Raw genomic sequence first — 20,253 nt, forward strand, 5'->3', positions numbered from 1 at the left:
GTATTTTTCAACTATAATTTAAGATTAATTCAACCCCGGGATTGATGTCGAACACAAACCCCTCGTGCATTCTAAACAGTTAAAAAAATAAACAAAGTCAGTTGACATCTACAAATAAAGAATTAGATACAGCCGCATTGACACAATTTAAGAGTACCATGCCAACAATTACATATTTCTGGCAACAGTATTTGTCTGTTATTTTGTTCTCGTACAAAGATCTTGACAACTGCTTCAGATCAGTCGACTGTTCAAATTTTGTTCTTGGGCAAATCTATCTTGTGAGGATTTTGGGTCGTGTGGATTAATCCTCCTTGTAAACCAATGTAGGGTATTCAGGATTCCACATGTTCGTCTCCACATATTCTAGAAGTTCCTCCTGCAGCTGCAAATGTGAAATATTTATGTTTGTCAAACTTGGCTGAACGATTTACGCATATCCAAAGTTTACCAAAACGACAAGTTAGTACCCAAAAGGTTTTGAAAAGACAAATAGATACCTTCCGTCATGTTCTGTTAGTAATTTCGTTTGATAATAGTGAAAAAACTAAAATGCCCTTGAAAGTTTAATATTTAGTTTTTTATAAATTTCTGAAAAACCCCTTAGGTTTACTAATTTGACTAAATACCCCAATATATAATTTTTTTATAAAATAACAAAAACAACCCCGCCACCCGCAATGCCAGATTCCGGCCACCACCGCCGGAATCTGGCAGAAAAATTACGTTACGACATAGACCCATCGAATCTGTGTCGTAACGTATAGATCTGGCATTTTCCGGCAAGATCCGTGGCTGATCTGGCCGGAAAAGGCCAGATCTACGACCAGATCTGGCCGTCGAGGCCGGAATCTTGCCGGAAAATTGTGTTACGACGCAGACCCTTCGGATCTATGTCATAACACGTCGATCTGGCATTTTCCCGCTAAATATGTGGAAGATCTGGCTGGAAAAGACCAGATCGATGCGTTACGACACAGATCCGACAGGTCTGTGTCGTAACACAATTTTCTGGCCAGATTCCGGCTGTGGTGGCCGGAATCTGGCATTGCGGGTGGCGGGGGTGTTTTTGTTATTTTATAAAAATTTTATATATTGGGTTATTTAGTCAAATTAGCAAACCTATGGGGTTTTTTAGACATTTTTAAATTTATAAAAAACTAAAATATTAAACTTTCAAGGACATTTTAGTCTTTTCACTATTATCAAACGAAAATTACTAACAGAATATGACGGAAGGTACCTATTTGTCGTTTCTAGAGCTGGGCAAGGGACCGGTCCCTTGGGACTGGTCCCAAATGGGACCAGTCACTCATGGGCCTGAGACCGATCCCAGGCCCATGAGAAAAACCAGGACCCAGACCAGGCCCTAGGCCTGGTCGGGACTGGTCCCATGGGCCCAGGACCGGTCACATGGGCCTTAGATAATTTCATTTTTCCCCCCTCAATTTTTTTTATATTTTTGGGGCAAAACGAAATTTTATAGGAGGTTTTTAGTATTTTTTAGGGGTAAAATTTATAAATTTTTTAGACCTGGAAGATTTTTTTTTTTTTATAATTTTGTAAAATTTTATTTTAGCCCTCGTAATTTATATTTATTTTAAAATTAACAAGGGGTTTTATGTGATTTGGCAGGGGATTACATTAAAAAAATACAACATTTTTTGGGCCCAGTCCCAGGCCCAGGCCTTGGAGGAGGGCCCAGTGGAGGGCTCGGGCCCTCCTCCTTAGGCCTGGTCTCGTTTTGGGACCAGGCCTCCTAAGTCCGGTCCTCTCAAGGACCGGTCCTAGGACCAGATTTTAGAGCTGGGTATTTGGGCCCGGTCCCAAATACCCGCTCTAGTCGTTTCAAAACCTTTTGGATACCAACTTATCGTTTGGTAAACCTTGGGTATGTGTAAGTCGTTCTCCCATCAAACTTTCAAATTTTGGAACCCTGGACTCACGTTTTTCCCAATGTACCACACGATTATTTTTGTAATAGCAATAATACCTGGCTAAGTCTTTGCAGCTCTCGGGCATCTGTCTCACGGTAACCCTCTGCCAAACCCTCTTCGATAGCTTCCTTCACAACGGCTGCAGCTACCTTCTTTGTTATGTCTCGTATGCTGCATAAATAATAAGTTCAATGTACTGAGCCAAAATTTGTTATAACTACCTCAACAGGGAAAAGAACAACTATTTACCTAGATATTGACGGGAATATCTTCCCCTGGAGAACCTCCTCTTCCGTCATGTACGCAGCTAGGCTGTAATTCAGTTCCATGTCAAAAAATCAATGCAATGGCAAAAGCATTTCCTTGCATGTTGAAAAAGAACAAAAACGAAAATATAAAATAATTTTGGACATTTATTGGATCCACAGCAAAAAACATCTGTATCACATTAAGGCCAGAAAGAATATTTATAATCAGAGATTAAAAAAAAAAAAAAAAAAAAAAAAACAAAAATGCAGCATTTACAGAAATATCCATCCAACAGAAGCTAATTCAGAGAGAACAGATGAGAATACCACTCTGCTGCAGCCTGTAGCATGCCATCAGATATAATCCTTGAGCCAGATAAAAGAGTACCAAGTCCAATACTGCAAGAATAAATTTGTAAATTACAAAACTAAATAAAACACCTAGATCTGTTGTGCACACAAATTCCATTAAGATTGACTACTAAGAAGTGGAATAGGATAACTGACCCTGGAAAGAGGTACATGTTATTTCCCTGATTGCAGTGCCCAATATGACCATTTCCTGCAAGACTCAACATTGTGGTTAACAAAGCTCTTAAAGTCATAAACATATGTGCATGTAACATGTGACATGTGACATGTCCATGTCTGTCAATCAAGATGGTTATCAAGGCATGTATGTACCTCTACCTATTCTACAATTCCAAAAGGCCCTAAATTAGTTGACGGAACCATAGTTCCACCAACATCAGGAGACAATTACAATAGCTATGAAATATAAAAGATGTTGCAAAATATCCAATGCAGTTGCCTTCATACATACCCATATCAACATCTTTAAAGGGGCTGCCACTTGCAAATATAATATTGTCACCAACAATGGAAAATGCTTCTTCTGGTGTGCATTCAGCTGTTGGAACAGAAAGACAATCAGAAAAATAGTCCTGATTCAAAGTTGGCAACAATAGTATAATTTACCATAATTTTTTTTTTTTTTTTTTAAACAATAATACGAGGAAGCCATACCATTTTTTGTGGGGTTTGACATTGCAAAGATGGCTGGTCTAGTTGAAGTTGAACCTCTCATAGCCTCTAACACCTAAGATAGCATATGCATGTCATGGACTTTGCAAAACAAATAAACTAGAAGAATACTTAAACTCTGATAAAGATCTAAGCTAACAAATTCTACAAAAATGACTTATTGATCACATTCTGATGTACTCAGATGAGAACATAAATATACGAGTATAGTCATAGTAATAACATTCAGCCAACAAGGCTAATTTTTTCCATCCTCACTAAGTATCCAATTTCAGACCATCAACTTTTACATTGTCTACGAACTAAATCAAGTAAGAATGAACATGACAAACAATAAATGACACAGCTCTGGGATGTAAAAATAAATCCATCAACTTTTACATTGTCTACGAACTAAATCAAGTAAGAATGAACATGACAAACAATAAATGACACAGCTCTGGGATGTAAAAATAAATTAATTTCCAATGGGCATTCCCAATTTATATATATTTGCTCCCATCAAATATCATAATCTTTAAACCCCTCTTAAAAGTTTCAATGCAAATTTGACTATCCTGTTAAAGAACAGTAGAAAAAGAAGATTTATGTAAATAATTTTCACGGTCATTCTATACCTCTTTCGAAAACAATCCTCCAACAGCAGATAACCCAAGAAGCACATCAGGCTTCACTTGCCGCACCTGTTTAATATACATTATATATTAACACTACAGTTTAATAGAAATATATTACATAACAATATTATATTTGTGTCAGGAAATTTCACAAACCACTTCAACAAGACTTGCGCCTTCCCCTAATCCTTGACGACCAACTTCTTTCACCTTCTTTGCAAAAGGCAGGGCATCTGGATCAATATTTTCACGCTCGTCTGTGATAAGACCCTGGATGTAACAAGGAAAAACCAATGTAATTATCATTTCAGGCTATTGGAAAAGAATCTCCGTTCACATAACAAGATATGAATGCTTGACGTAAAGGGTGCATACAATTTATACATTTTAACACATCAAAATAAAGGCCAGCACTAGGAGAAAAATGAGGTCCTCATACCTCAGTAAGGTTACATAGTTTAGCCAAGATATCACAAGAAAAAGTTTTACTATATTCCAAATAAAAACACATTGGGTCCACTACCCATCCAGGGAACACCTGACAACTGTCCCCAATAATAGGTGGCTGCCGCCCAATTAGTAAAAGAGTCAAATCTCCATATTTAAGTTAGAACAGTCAGGGCGACCGCTCACCTTGGCATCAACTACCCAGAATTGACTCCGTGCACTATCAAAAGCAGTTTCAGTATTCCCTAGCATCCTTGCCATTGTCTTCCTGGCAGCATTCAGAACCCCTATGCCAGCACTGCAACAGTTGAAAGATCATGCAAAAAAGTTGTGATAATTTGCATCAAGCATGCTTCAATTTGCACTAGATATAAAAAGATGTACAACAAAATGAAGCATCACAAACAAATGAAATAAGATTATAAGATCCACATGTTACAGTGGATCTTACTAGCCACTTCACAGAATAAAAATATTACAAACATGCTTCATTTTTTAGCCTGGTAGTTTTCTTCAATTTAAAAGACCTGGAATACTACTCCTGTATAACATTTCTGATACGAATTCACTTCTGCATAGATCATTGAATATGTCCGATCCAGCAAGGCGGAAATATGATTCATGTTCTAGATCTCGTCTATGGCTGAAGCTTTTTAGCAGCTACATGCTGTGCTTTAATAATAAAAAATCATAATAAAATAATATGACACCAATCAATAGATACAAAATCCATTGGCTCCCATTGCTGATATCAGTTTACTGAGTATCACCTCGTAACCATTTCATCTTCTCAAAAAAAAAAAAAAAAAAAAAAAAAAAAAAAGATGCCTCTTAAAACCTAAGGTAAAATAAAAAATTGACCTTCCAGCACCAGCAACAACAATCTTTTGCTTTGGAAAATCAATCATTGGCCTTCCTTGTGCCCTCACAGCTCCTAAAAGGCCAGCAATTGCAACCCCAGCTGTACCCTGCATGATAAATCATTAGAAAAAGTTGAGCACATATTAAATAGGAGATTAACTCATAAATAAGAAAAGCTATAAGAATAACAGGGAAATTACGATTACCTGGACATCATCGTTGAACATTCTATAGGTATTTCTGTACCGCTGCAACAGCTTGAAGGCCCACTTGCTCTGGAAATCTTCAAACTGCAGAACCCAAAGTTGATATCATATATTTAATAAAGGTAATTTTTAAATGCATTTGTACGCTTACATGATAATGGAACAATAAATATTGCCTGCACAATCACATGTGGCCAACGAGTGAATACTGCCTCCATAAATTCATCAATGACAGCAACATAATCATCACCATCAAGACGGTGTTCTTGCAAGCCCAAATCTATAATAAAGAACAAATGATCAACTTTTTGTTAGGATGAATAACGCAGGTACTACTGCTACAACATTTTCTTAGGAGACCCCAAGAAACGGACAAAAAAAAAATATATATATATATATACTTACAAAGGGGGTCTTTAAGCAGCTTCTCATTATTAGTTCCAACATCAATCATGACAGGTAGCACCTAATGCCACAGGGATATGGGGGAAGGAAGGATGAAATCAGTAAATGCCATCATGAAAAAACCAGAGTAAATAGTCAAGAAGCATCTAATACAATGTAGAGACATCTGCAATCAGCAGCAAAAGGTGGACAAAATATAACAAGCAGAAAGAAGTGGAGATTGAAGCTCAAACATTAATATCATGTGCCTCCAAATGATATGATAGATGCAGACCAAAAGTAAACATATTCCAATTCACTACTTCTTCTGAATTTTCACTTTAACGGGCTTAGTTGAATTATGGATTCAGAGCACTCATAAATTAGAAAGTAAATGCAAGCTTTTTCCAAGGATCTGTTAATCCAATTCCCAAAACGGTGTTTACAAACCAAACTCAATTACGGATAAACTTTGTTGTACTCCATGATGCATTAAGATATTCATCAAGAAATTACCCGTTGAGGATTTATCCCAGCAGCAGCAACATATAAATCCAACTTCCCAATAGCAATTCCAATTCCCTGAACTCCAAGATCTCCAAGACCCAATATTCTGCTTCCATCCGTAACAACAATCATATCAACCTGTACTTAAGAAAAATAAACAAATAAACAGAGCAATAAGCACAGAAGTTGGTACGAAATCAATTAAACATATGAACAGTAATAAACACCTGATCAGCAGGCCAGTTGTAAACCATTGACATCATTTCTCCGCGATCTTCAGCACTAAAATACATTCCCCTTGGTCTTCTAAACAAACCACTGTAGTTCTGACAAACAAGACCTACAGTTGGGGTATAAACTACAGGTGCATATTCCTCAATGTTGGCAATTAGAACCTGTCAAATTTGAAGTAAATTTACCATCAGAAATATCTAGTAAACAACGGCAGCCGATACTCAAATCCGCTAAACTTTATTAACAACCCCAACCAGCATAAATTGCAAACAATTCAACCACCAGAAGTGCTAAAGAAAAATCATAAAAAAAATCTATGATTTAGTAATAACAATCATCAGGGGAAGAAAAAAGAAAGGCACAGAACCTACTATTCCTATACAGTAAAGAAATTAATAAAACAGGGCATAAAATTTGAACCCAAGTTCAATAACATGGGCATGGATGTGGTGCAACCAAGTGTAGGACATATGACGTATCAATGTAGAAAAGCTACCAACATATTCTAAATCAAAATAAAGGTTCTAGACAATGATTTCTATGAAATTATACATACACGCATAATAGAATATATAAAAAGCACTTACCTTATAGTACATTGTCTCATTTCTATCATGCAATCGGTTAAGTATCCGCCACTTGGCAAGAGCATTTGGATCAGAAGGTCCATCTCTTGCATGCACCTCAAGCCTCTTCAAGTCAGCCACTGTTAATTAACAAATTTCAACTGATAAAGATTGAAGATGAGAAAACTGACATGGTGAAACAACAACAAAAAATACAAAATAATCTACAGCATCACCATGCTTAATTTGTTGTTCAGAATTCAGAAGCTAATTGTATTCCAGCTAATGGCATAGATTAGATATTCATAGAGTTACAAATTAAAATTTATAAAATCCTACCCTAACTAACAGCCTACATTAAATTTGGTAAACCAACATGTGAACAGAAGGGGGAAAGAGAATAGAGTAAAAACTCACTGAAGCGCGCAATTTGTTGTTCTCGAGACATGACATTTGGAGGAAGAAGTCCTCGAAGATCAAGACGATCTCGTTCCGTCATGGAAAATGCGGTTCCCTGACATATGAATCGAAAACAATCAAATACAACTTCAAATTCAAAGCAGATCGGTTGCAAGTCCAAAATGTAACAGGTCCAAAGATTGATGTTGTCATTCGGAGGTAACTTAAAACAATGTAATTAATCCCGAACAAATTGAAAAGAAGGACAAACCTGCAAATCTGAATTAAATTGATCGGAAAAGAATTGTGCTAAAGCACTGAAACTAGTAAATTGAAGAAACAAAGAAATCGTGAGAATAACCTTGTTGAACCAAGGATCGTGAAGAATATCAAGACTACGCTTATGTACAATGATGGGGCGATGTCCTTCTGCGGTAGTAAAAGATGTAGTATGAATTAACACAGCTGGATTTACGAATCGTTGTTTGAGTCGTCGGATGAGAGAAGAGGATGCTCTGATCTGAGACATTTTCTCCAAGATTGTTGCAACCAAAAACAATTGAAACCCTAGGAGTAGTAGTAGGAACCGAAGGAGTAAGAGTAAGAACTAACTGACAAGAGCTATCGCTACAGTTTCGTGTTTTTCTTCTTTCGTAACTCCAATCATCTGACTCTTGAGTCAAAATCTTTTACTTCTCACCAGGCCACGCGGCTTCCAAAAGTCCACAGGACCACAGCCAGTGCCGGTAACGACTTTTCAATTTTATTTTGGCCGAACGACTTATGCATACCCAAGGTTTGTCGAAACAATAGTTGATATCCAAAAGATTTTGAAATAACAAATAGGTATCTTCCATCAGGTTCTGTTAGTGATTTTTATTTGATAATAGTAAAAAGACTGAAATACCCTTAAAAGTTTAATATTTTAGCTTTTTATAAATTTAAAAATTTCTAAAAAACCTCTTAGGTTTGCTAATTTGACTAAATACCCCAATATATAAATTTTTTATAAAATAATAAAAACACCCCTACCATCGTAGTGCCAGATTCCGGCCACCACCGTCGGAATCTGGCCGAAAAATTGTGTTACGACACAGACCTGTTGGATCTGTGTCGTAATACGTCGATTTGGCATTTTCCGACCAGATCCAACGGGTTTGTGTCGTAACACGATTTTTCGGTCATATCTGACAGTAAATTTGACCTTTTTCGGCCAGATCAGCCACGGATCTTGCCAGAAAATGTTGGATCTACGCGTTACGAATCCGACGAGTCTGTGTCGTAACGCAATTTTTCTGCCAGATTCCGGCGGTGGTGGTCGGAATCTGGCACTGTGAGTGACGGGCGTGTTTTTGTTATTTTATAAAAATTTTATATATTGGGGTATTTAGTCAAATTAGCAAACCTAGGGGGATTTTTAAAAATTTTTAAATTTATAAAAAACTAAAATATTAAATTTTTAAAGGCATTTTAGTCTTTTCACTATTATCAAATAAAAATCACTAACAGAACCTGACGGAAGGTACCTATTTGTTATTTCAAAACTTTTTGGATACCAACTTATCGTTTCGACAAACCTTGGGTATGCATAAGTCGGTCGGCCTTTTATTCTTTTGGATATTTACTAGTGTCATTTAATTTTGTTAAGAGGTTTTCAATGTAAATTACCTTCTGTATGATCAGAATCACGTCCTATGATTTTTCATAATAAATATTTTTCCGTTATTAATTATTAAGTAAAAGATATATGATTTTTATTTTTATTATTTGCGTTACATCGATAACTTGTTAGATGAATAAATTGGATTGAATTGATAAATTTAAAATATCATATGCTGACCTGTAAATTACAATTCATTATTTTAAAAGAAAAAATAGCTCCTATTATTGGCAAGTTTTGAACGTTTCACGCCTATAATATACATAAAAAAATATATGGTTTATTGAGGTGGTGTGGTGGATAATGTTATAAAAATGGTTCCTAAAATTTAGGGTGTCTTTCTTGGAGAAAGTAAACACAATTTAACAATAGAATATCATCCTTTATTCAATTTGTGATAATGGTATGCGTGATGAATGCTTAATTTCAAATTTCTTAGTTTACACGAAGTCATAAGTTAGTTATTTAGTTAAATTAATTATAATTTGATAAAAAGGGATCCATTAGGCCTATTGGCATTGCGTGTACAACTTTAATCATATGTTATATCAATCAATTAGGAGATTGAAAAATATATAATGATTACTTGACGGACCTACATATAAAAACCATCCAATTTGGTAATCTGCCTAAAGTCTTTAAATCTTTTTTATTTTTTCAGAAACAATAACACTCTTGTTTTGTTAAATTATTATAAACGCACATGAGATGAAATGAAATCAGTTCACACACGAACCAGTTGCTGATGGTCTGTGACCTAATCAATGGTTTTACTCTGGATTCAGTTTTGATTTATTGTAACGCGTTAAAAAGCGTGGACAACGTCTAACAATTTTTGAATTAAAGAACACAACCACAAAAAGGCATGCTTATTCAATATAATAATATGACAATGACTACTTTTAAATAACCCACAATTTGGGTGTTGTTAGAATAGTCTTCTCAGTTGTAACTATTTATAAATAGGAATATGACGGTAGGTATTGGTATTGGTAGTGGCAATGGCAATGGCATATTAGAGAGAAAGAAAAAGAAGGGTAACATGATATGTTATTTGACCTTGAATAGGAATATGACGGTAGGTATTGGTAGTGGCAATGGCACATTAGAGAGAAAGAAAAAGAAGGGTAACATGATATGTTGTTTGACCTTGAATATATATGCAAATGCTTCACGCTGGATCTCACTACGAAAAGAATAATGATTCACATCATTTTGCCTTTTCAATTCTCTAATGCTTGGAATTGGTCACAATTAAGTAAAGATAATAAGAAACTCTGCTCTCACGTAACGTATCACAAAGTCAATAAATCATTGCCCACCCTACCCTCGGGTCAATTATCAAAATACCGTTTGGTTGCCAACACTATAACTTAAAAGCCCAAGCCCATGTGTAAATACATTATCCACTCCTTTTTTACAAACCGACAAGCAGGCGTGTGTTATAAGTTGCCACGCTGGATTCATCTTTATGTGTAGTAAATGTATTGGATGAGCTAATCATTAATATCCACCTAATAAGTTTAAAGAGTCAACAGTATAGCTAAAGCAACCTCTCATTTTGTAAATATATTTTACAAATCAACATAATTAGTTAACATAAATGACCCTGCAGATCTTGGTTTTGCAGACAGCGTGTCATCATATACAACATTGACTCACTCCTTTCTCTTCTCTCCAAATTTAATAAATAAAACATACTACATTTCCTTTTTCTTCCTCTCTCTCTCTCTTACATGAGAACCCCCAACTCTCTCTGAGTCTCACAAACTGGAGAAGACCACAAACCCAAACCCTTCCCTTTGATTTCCTCATCAGATCACTTCATTTTGCACCTAAACACACCTCAGCCTTCAAATGGACTAGCCCTACTCAAATCTTATCATATGCACTTCCACTCTTTACCATTACTATTTGATTGATTGTCAGTTAGTTAGTTAGATTTAGATTTTCAGTTGTAAGTAAATGAGGTGTAAAAAACATCAATCCGACCTCAGTAGCACCATCGGCGTCTGCGCCTCTTGTCTCCGAGAACGTCTCTTTGCTCTCATAGCTGCACAGGCCCAGGCTCACGCTCAAGCTCAACGCACCTCCTTAGAACGAGATCGCCGGAAACAACAAGACCCTCCCCCTCTTATATTCCCTCGTTCCGTCTCTCCTTACGTCACTCGTCGAAAATCTGACGACAACACCACTGCCTGGTCCCACCATAACCGTTTTTACAGTACTCCTCAAGTGGGCCCCACCTTCGACACCTCCACCACGTCCACTTTCCCCGCTAGGAAGAAATACGGCAAGTTTTCTATTTTTTCTAATCTATTCAGGTCCAGATCCGACAAATTGAATTCGGATCCTACTGTTCCTTATAGGGATTCCTGCGACTCTTCATCCTCATCCTCATCCTTCCTCTCAACTATATTTCGTTCTCGCCGGAAAAAGCAATCGACTTTCTGTTATCCAGAAGAATCTACAACGGGCGGCCGGAGAGATTGTCGAGTATCGAATCGGGGAATATCCCCGGAGAGCGGAGTAGATAATGATGAAGACTGCGATCGTTCGCCGTCGGGAAGTTGGGAATCGTCGGAAGATTGGCGAAAAACGCCGATGACAGCGCCGGCTGCAGTGAGACGGACGCGAACGGGACATAACAGGAACGTGTCTGGATTGGCGTTTTGTTTGAGTCCGTTGGTAAGGGCTAGTCCGAGTCGACAGTGGAACCAGAAGGGTGGTTTGCCACCAGACATTGGATATTCGGGCGAGATAAGGGGCACGGTAAAGCCGCACCTATCGAGTGCGGCGTCGTTTTGTGCTAATCGGTCGAGGAAGCTTGCTGATATTGGGAGAGGGAATCAAAACCGTTGAGTGTGATGCGCGTTGACATTACCATGGTTGTGATTATGTATCATTTAAATGTACGGTTTTACCCTTACTCATTTTGCGGTGTTTTTAATTTTAATTTAATTTTATTGACATGGTTTATACAAATCGAAAAGAGAAAGAAAAAAGAAAAAAGATTTGTTTGTTTAATGTACAAATACATTGACTTTATTATGATTATTGGTTGATTTGAGTGAGTTGTAGCTGGTGTTATAACAACAGTAGATTATGTTAAAAGAATGAATGGCAAAAAGAAAGAAGAGGAGAAGAATGAATTGAGTTGTAGTAGAGTAGGGGTGGGTGGTGGTGGGATCTCTTTCCCATGGGTGTAAGTGTAATGTATATAAGATAGATATTAAAGGCGTGGGGGTATTGAATTTTAATAGCGGGCTATACACACACTTTCAATTTAATGCTTCTTCTTCATTTACTTTTAAACAAATGTTATGTTCTTTTTCCTTTTTTCTTTTAATTCAAGTAGAAGTAGCGCCATTTTTATATTTATATTCATTCAAAATCAAAATCAAAATCACATGTTGGCTTTTGAAAAGAGCGAAAGCGTAAATGTGGGTATTTAAATTGTCTGACTTTTCCACGTGGACTGGAAGTTTCTTCCCATATTAATTAAGAAAATAGTTAATATAGCTGACTTTTTAGTAGTTGAAATTTCTGTTTCGAGTACAAGGGCTATTAACCCACTGGGGCCTCACACTTAAGTAAACGGTTGCCAAGATGTGACGCTGAGATGCATTCTTATTCTTAACACCTTATCTGGGAAAGCATAAAATAAAACCTAAAATACCATACTATATTCATCACTTTTCTTATGATTCCACTCATTCCCTTCCTAGTCCACATCCAACATCTTCTAGGCCGACTCAAAAATAGTATCATTTCTTTTCAATTTCACACATAAAAATATCTTTAAAGCTTCAATCATTCCTACATGTCCCATTCACATGAACATCATTCTTCTTAGAATATCAGATATATTTTGTTTTTTTAGGAATTCCTGGCGGTGTGTACGTTGAACTCAATAATAACTCCTGGTGAATAGTTATAGAAAAAGCAATAAGCCTTTATTGTAAACTACATCAAATATTTGACTGCTTTATGGGAACTGGATGGATATAAACAATGAATTTAGAGTTTGAAGGCGAACGTCATTAAGCATGTTTATTTGGAGCATCAAAGAAGATTGCCTACAACCTGGAATATATCAAACCCATTGGTCTGTTCACACAACTATCACAACATATATCTTCCTTAAACTGTACCAAAAACAGTGAAAATAATAAATCATTCTTGCCTAATTACAATTTACAATACTATAGTGAATACATTGTATCAACACAACCCTCTAGAGAGATACTATTAATCACAACAGAACTAACTATTGAATAATCGGCTCTACTAAACTCCAAACATCAACATAAATCTTGTATTTCCATCCAATTGCAGCAGATTCTTTTTAAGAATGACAACCGTACTGGAATCAATATTCTTTCTCCTTATTGTTTCAATCTTTAATTATGCATTGTCCTGCATACATAATTTATTTCTAGTACTCCTATCAAACTAAAAATTAATCAAATCAGCTAAAAAAATTGGCATCGATAGCAGTAAAAAAAGAAAAAGAACTCATAAAAAATCATCCATAGCAAAGAATTTCTGTGCAGTATCTCCACACTAATTAATATAATATCATACTCAAGAATGATCATCATGGCTTTCAGTAACATCACTTTGTAATTTCCTTACCTTAGAATCATCAAGATAATTCTGATAAATATATGTGGCAAAACCCCAAATAGCCATAAGCATAGCAATTACCTTCACACCATTCATCTTGTCATGGAGAAATATCACAGAAGCAACAGGGGTAACAGCCAAAGAGACTGTGCTAATTACATTGGAGAAGAGAGAAGAAACCACATAAACCAATCCCACAACACCAACAGAACAAACCTGCCAAGACAAAGCTGTCCAAACTATAGTCATCACATAAGATAATCTTCCTTTACCAAACGCCTCCATTTCACCACCTAAACTCTTCCATTCCCCACTGGCGAAAAGACCCACAATGGCAACACCAGAGGCAACAAGGGAAGTATAAATTTGAACTTCCAAAACCACACCAAAGCTCTCTGATTTCAAAACCTTCTGGAAGGCAAGCTGCATTAGAGAAAGCAAAAGAGAGTAAACTGCAGAAGCTGCAAGGGTACAAATGAAGCCAATTGTATATCTCCACCTCGATACTTCAGATGGTGTATCAGAATCCTCATTGACTGCTATAAGAGCAGCGGACAATGAAAGGACAACCACGGAGTTGAATATTAGAGCAGTGAATTTTTGAGAATTGATGAAGTATGAAAAAACTGCATTAAAAGCTAATTGGCTCGCACAAATTAGGGAATAAGTAGAGGCAGAAAGGTACAAGAGCCCAACAGAATACAACATGTTGTCACCAGCCAAGATAATTCCAAGAACGAAGTAGACCACGACAAGAATTATAAAAGAAGGATATCTGGAAGAAGATGAAGCCTCCTGAGAAGAAGGAAGAAAAAAGAGGGGAATGAAAAGGACTGGGAATGCAGCAGTTTGGACAAGGGTAGCCAACCATTTACTATTTCCACCCTGGTCATAATAAAATCTCCCCAGCAGGACAGCAGCAGACTGTCCGGCAACAAGGAAGAATATATTGACCGCCACCAAAACCCACCATTGCCAGCGCTTGAGTTTAAGAAATGGTAATTGATTGGTTACATCATCCTTGATCAAAATCAGTTCTTGGTTATCTGTACACAGATGTAAAATAAATGCGAAAACAGATTTAGTTCCACTAGAAGAAAATGAATATAATTTGATCATAAAAAATTAAAATTAGATAATGCATATGGCAAAGAGAATCATAGAAGAGTTCAACAAACATTACAAGGTAGTGCATCAACTAAAATAATATTTTACTCCAAGACCATGATAAAGGTTTTAGACAAAAAATAGACCTCACTAATACATAATCCAGATCTTAGGGGCACCAGAATAGCTATAATTCCTAAAAGTGATACAAAGTACAAAATGAAACATGGAAGCCATTGCATAGTTAAAACATATCTAATAAACTAAGGTTAGACCACTACTATATCATAATAACTAATAGTCTAATAGAAGACATTCTTAAGCAATCCATCCTTTATCTCCTTCATATCACATGCCACTCATATATTTCATGCTTAACCTAAGAGGCTGAAAGAAAACAAACAGCAGCAACTTTATTCAAATTCTTGCGACAACAAAAGTTTATACTTGATGCTTATATATTTGGTCACCTCTAGGCAGGGACTATAAAGAAAATCAAATTCACACACCGTCAACAGCTTAGTAATTAACACATTGATAAAATTACTAATTACCTCCTCCACAGAATTGTTTCATTCCCTAAAACAATATACAAATTGTATATCACCAGGTTTGATATAAAAAATTCTTATCCACATTTGAAGAGTAGGTTTTCTCTAAATTTCAATCACAAAGATATAAGAACTTCCATGAGATGAACACCAAATTACAAATTAGAAGCGCTGAGCATAAAAGTCAAAACACACAGAATGCACAATTCTTAGATGTCAAAACAAGCTGATTGTATTAAAAAAACAAAAATCAGTTTCAGTGAACATTCAATCAAACCTTGGAAAATTGATTATCATATGATTGGTTACTAAGAAACCAACATATAACAGAAAAAAGACAAGAAAATAGAATTTTTCCAGTTTACGACTGAAATTAAGTCGACGGTAACTGGAGGTGGCTAATAAATGTACAAGTAAAACCCAAACCCAGATTTAAATGATGAAAAGAAAGGAATGAAATAGGGGAGAGAGAGAGAGAGACCTGGCATGGTGGTTATACGTGTATAACCGGAAGAACTGAAAGGAGCACCGACCCTTGAAAGAAAAGAGGCGTTATAAAAAAATGTTACATAGCAAACAAAAAACAAGGAAAATACTTGACAGAAGGATGGAATCGAAAACAGGTAGGAGAGTTATATCATACATGGAATGGAATCAGAGGATGTTGTAATTTGTAAATTTGTTTTTATTTTCAGACTTCAGTTGGTGAGTGGTGGCGGTTCAGTATTCACGGGTTCAGAGATCCCGACCCAACCGAGATTTGAATTTTGAGGTGGTTCGTTTTGTGGGCTGTTGTACGCTACAACAACTACGGAAAATACAACTATATACTTTAAGTTTAAGGCTTTTGAGTGGTGCCTTTTTACTTATTTTCTTTTGCATAAAAGGAAGGTTCTTCTGATGAAATCTTATCTGTGCTTATTCTGTCATTCGCGTTGGTAATATTTCCATTCAAAGACTTTCTGTCACTTTCACCCACACTGTAACGTTCCAAATTTGTCAATAATCGTGTTAGAGATTAGTAATTTTTTAATATTTCTTTTACATCATTGTTTCCTGGGTCCAAAGATAAATTTATATTGTTACCGAGAAGGGATATATAATCAATCAATCATAACAAATCCGAATCAGTTTGTCAAAGTTAAAATGCCTTTTCAACCCATTATATGATTAATCACATCTCCAACTCAAATGATCAATGGACAGAGAATGCTGAAAAAGAAACAGAAAGTGGTAGTGGAGTCCCCCCTACAGGACTAGACTACCACTGCACAACAGGAAGAAGCTCAGGCTCTGATCTTAAACGGTATAATAACGTAATTAAGATGGGAAATAAAAATGATTATACAAATCCAACTTATTCAACACGACTAAAACCTAGATACATTTCTAAGAGAAAATTTGGCACAAATATCTCTTACTCCAAAACAAACATATATGTGTGTATACATCGGAGCAGGTTAGGACTAGCCTAACTACCACAATAATATTAATATCCTCTTCCAATTTAAAATCTCTTACCACTCGACCAAACCCCAAAGCCAAATGCTACAAAAAAGGGGATAATGACACAACTTTACAGACACTTGAAGAATATAGGGAAATTATCGCAAAGAAGGAACTGCTTCAGTTGACCATGTACATCAACAAGAACATCCTCCAGACTGAGGTTGTGACTGAGATGCATTTGTGTTGGAAGACTTCAGATTAACATCAACCATATCTTCTTGCTTTGTTGAAGAAAGTGTTTCCATCCCTGGTAATGCTGCAGCGATTTTCCGGAACAGTGCCTAGAAAGGATAAACCAAAAAAAACTCTATAGGTCACTTTTTGCACCATAAGAATATTCTGGACTAGAGCATTGAAACACCTCCTTCAACCAGAATAAATGAATGAAGGGAATCATATCAAACAAAATTTTCACCATATCCAATCATAAAGCCCCAGCCACAATCATACACAATATCACTTAAGGTCTAGTTTGACCATGGTTCTATGAAGTGACTTCCTAATAATAAACAACATATGATTTACCTTTATATTGAAGCCAGCCTTTGCACTAGTTTCAATAAACATAACATTTAGTTCACGAGCTTTGGCTTCTCCTTCCTCAATTGAAACTTGCCTGTCAAGCAACAAGAAGCGGAATGATAAGCCAATCTACATTTAGGGAAAATGTAGTTTCCTCTTGCTTGGTTTCATGTACAAGCACATAAAACACATTATTTCTGCACCACAAACCATATTCCACATGTTTGTAGTTTTTTTTTTCCTAAAAGAGAGTCCAGCATGTGCATTTAAAAAAAAATATTTAAAACAGAGTTGCAACAAATAAATGTAGAGGCTCAATGTTTTCAATCATGCCTTTAACTGGCACTGCTCGCTAAAACATTCTCTAAAAAAGATCCAGCTTGGACGTCTAAAACAGTCTCCATTCTGGTTTAAAATAATTAAACGAGTTTTATTAAAATTTAAAACCAAGACTATGAAAGAGCCTTAAATAATTTTACTTTCAGAAAATCTACTTCTCACCATGGATTTCACACAACTAAAATTCCACACTCTACTGTACATCCAAAGTCAGGTCATTGAAAAATAAAGCAACTGAAATGTAACAAGCAATCCAGACAAGTTCATTTAATAATAATTTCAACCAACACAGTAATTCATTACCTTTTGTCCACAAGATCTGTTTTGTTCCCAACAAGAACAATGATAACATCGCTGCCCCGCTCAGTGCGAACCTCTTCAATCCACTTAGAAGTGTTTAGGAATGACTGTCTGCCTAAACCATAAGCAACCACCAAATTAGATAGCAATTTTTATCAAAAAAGTTAGCATAGCATAGAAATCATTAAAAAAAAAAAAAAAAAAAAACAATTTTCTTATGATCTACAAATTTTGTCAAAATATAAACTGTATTTCACCATGTACGTACACATAAACAAGACATGAAAGAGCGAACAGATATCAAGACCACAAGTCCCAAATCACAAAAAGAAGTCAAGAAAGACATACTTGCAACATCGTATACAATCACAGCAACAGAAGAATCCCTGATATAACTAGGAATGAGACTCCTGAACCTTTCTTGTCCTGCAGTATCCCTGCCACAAATTCCAGAAATTTATGTTTCAAACACTCAATTATTCAACAGGACATGCCTAAACATGCAAAGCACCAATCTTGACCTGGGTACTAAAATAATGAAACCAAGCATAACAACTGAAAAAACAATTGTAGTTCAGATAAGGTACTAAAAACTCACCAAAGCTGCAATCGAACTGTTCGGTCTTCAAGGTACATTGTCTTTGATAAAAAATCTATACCGATGGTAGCCTGAGGATCAATAAAAAAAATGTGAGGTTCAAAAGGATAGTTTTGATGAAAGGAAAACCAAATATCTGGGATCTAAGGGCAGAATAAGAAAACTAGCTGATTCAAGCAGAGGAAGATCATTTCACACAAGGGCCCTATATGTTCACCGTGTTCTAAACTGGGGACTATGACAAAAAGCAAGTATATGAATGTAAGAAACAAAAATAAAGCAACAGAGATGAAAGCATCACAATCCTGAAGAAACTAAAAAAATAATTAGAAGAAAAATGTTGCCCAAAAGTTCATAAAGCTAATAAAAATGCAGCCATTTGCACATTCTATGAACATCAACTGCAAAGTTCAAGTAGAAGAAATCTTTCATTAACCAATTTGCCCATCCAAACTGCACTCAACACCATTCTATCAATTACTAGGTCATGCAATAGCCATATCTGTTTTCAACATTAGATCATCTTACGCGACCAAAGACAGTGGACAATTTGTTACAAAGTAAAAAGGCGGCAACATATTCACCTCTTAACATTTCAAAAATAGGAGATAGATCAACATATACAACATTCAATCTTGACACTATAATGTAAATACTGGTATTCGTAACAAAGCCCAGGCAGATCCAAAACGAAATCAAGATTTAACCGATTTAAGATCAGAACACACAATTGTATTGCCGTAAAAATAAATGATCGAGTAAGAATAAATCGAATTCAAATAAGAAGTCAATCAGATTCAGATCCACAGAGATAAGTATGAATTAACTTTGAAAATCCGATCTGAAAAATAAAAATAGGAGATTGATTGAGTTGAATAAATAAGAACCTGATAGGTGTTGTCGAATTTATCGTACATGAAACGAGTGATAATACTGGTTTTGCCCACAGACTGATCTCCTAAGAAAACCAGCTTGTACTTGGCGAGAGCGGAAACCGGAGCCATTATTCGGATGTACTTAAATTAGGGAAGATCGAGATCTCGGCCGGAAATATTGAAGTTATTAAACCGGAGAGATCGAGATCCAGGAGGCTCGGTCTTTTTGGGCAAGCGGGTATTTATATTTCAAGTATTTAAGAGAGAGATTATTATTTATACGAAATGGTGTCTAGAAATGGGTTGGCAGGCTTGGCTTCGGCGCTTGTCTTTTGCGCGTGAAAGGTTTGAAGCCACTTTCTAAGTAATCAACAACGTAAACGGACCAATTCTGGTCATCTTCGTTTCACAGGGGCCGCGGGGATTTGGTAATTGGTCATTCACTTTTTAAGAAAAGTAATAAATTTATTTTATTTTTTAAATTATTTTGTGATTTTGAACCTATATTTTCTTAGCTCTATATATCTTAAATGGCATTTAAAAAAAACTATTTATAGTGAGTGTAGCATAATCTCATGGTTAATGGTTTAACCATAGTGCAAAAGAGGGGAAAAAGACCCACCTATGGGTAACTTAATGTAAGAGTGAATTAAGGGGATTGTGTTTACTAGGTTTAATTTTTCATTAAGGATAAGAGTAGTATATTTGTCAAT

General features: G+C 36.0%; 4 protein-coding genes across 5 annotated transcripts; 1 reads left to right on the forward strand and 3 right to left on the reverse strand.

The window, feature by feature from the left end:
* Nucleotides 1-3: 3 nt before the first annotated feature.
* On the reverse strand, nt 4-8,164 carry LOC116135999 (NAD-dependent malic enzyme 62 kDa isoform, mitochondrial). The gene is made up of 19 exons (XM_031421705.1): nt 7,812-8,164; nt 7,469-7,565; nt 7,073-7,191; nt 6,479-6,646; nt 6,261-6,389; nt 5,766-5,826; nt 5,537-5,640; nt 5,361-5,444; nt 5,155-5,261; nt 4,480-4,591; nt 4,003-4,116; nt 3,847-3,912; nt 3,212-3,284; nt 3,009-3,095; nt 2,693-2,747; nt 2,513-2,584; nt 2,187-2,249; nt 1,994-2,108; nt 4-385 (listed from the first exon to the last, which is right to left on the reverse strand). The coding sequence occupies exons 1-19, from the start codon at nt 7,977-7,979 to the stop codon at nt 305-307; spliced, it is 1,875 nt and encodes a 624-aa protein (XP_031277565.1). The 5' UTR covers nt 7,980-8,164; the 3' UTR covers nt 4-304.
* A 2,624-nt stretch (nt 8,165-10,788) lies between these two features.
* Nucleotides 10,789-12,264, forward strand: LOC116135987. Its single transcript, XM_031421693.1, has one exon. The coding sequence runs from the start codon at nt 11,076-11,078 to the stop codon at nt 11,970-11,972; it is 897 nt and encodes a 298-aa protein (XP_031277553.1). The 5' UTR covers nt 10,789-11,075; the 3' UTR covers nt 11,973-12,264.
* A 1,137-nt stretch (nt 12,265-13,401) lies between these two features.
* Nucleotides 13,402-15,280, reverse strand: LOC116136004 (probable purine permease 11). 2 transcript variants are annotated; one of them, XM_031421713.1, is made up of 2 exons: nt 13,821-15,280; nt 13,402-13,529 (listed from the first exon to the last, which is right to left on the reverse strand). In XM_031421713.1, the coding sequence occupies exons 1-2, from the start codon at nt 14,856-14,858 to the stop codon at nt 13,518-13,520; spliced, it is 1,050 nt and encodes a 349-aa protein (XP_031277573.1). In that variant the 5' UTR covers nt 14,859-15,280; the 3' UTR covers nt 13,402-13,517. The 2 variants fall into 2 exon arrangements, with proteins under 2 accessions (XP_031277573.1, XP_031277572.1); XM_031421712.1 differs by lacking the exon at nt 13,402-13,529 and having other exon boundaries at nt 13,557-15,280.
* Nucleotides 15,281-16,766: 1,486 nt separating this feature from the next.
* Nucleotides 16,767-19,917, reverse strand: LOC116135961 (ras-related protein RABH1b). The gene is made up of 6 exons (XM_031421666.1): nt 19,553-19,917; nt 18,666-18,736; nt 18,416-18,504; nt 18,071-18,182; nt 17,432-17,522; nt 16,767-17,187 (listed from the first exon to the last, which is right to left on the reverse strand). Exons 1-6 carry the CDS (start codon nt 19,667-19,669, stop codon nt 17,041-17,043), a joined length of 627 nt encoding a protein of 208 aa, XP_031277526.1. The 5' UTR covers nt 19,670-19,917; the 3' UTR covers nt 16,767-17,040.
* Between the last annotated feature and the right edge of the window lie 336 nt (nt 19,918-20,253).

The sequence above is a fragment of the Pistacia vera genome, unplaced genomic scaffold (assembly GCF_008641045.1).
Source record: "Pistacia vera cultivar Batoury unplaced genomic scaffold, PisVer_v2 Contig306, whole genome shotgun sequence".
Lineage (NCBI taxonomy): Eukaryota > Viridiplantae > Streptophyta > Magnoliopsida > Sapindales > Anacardiaceae > Pistacia > Pistacia vera.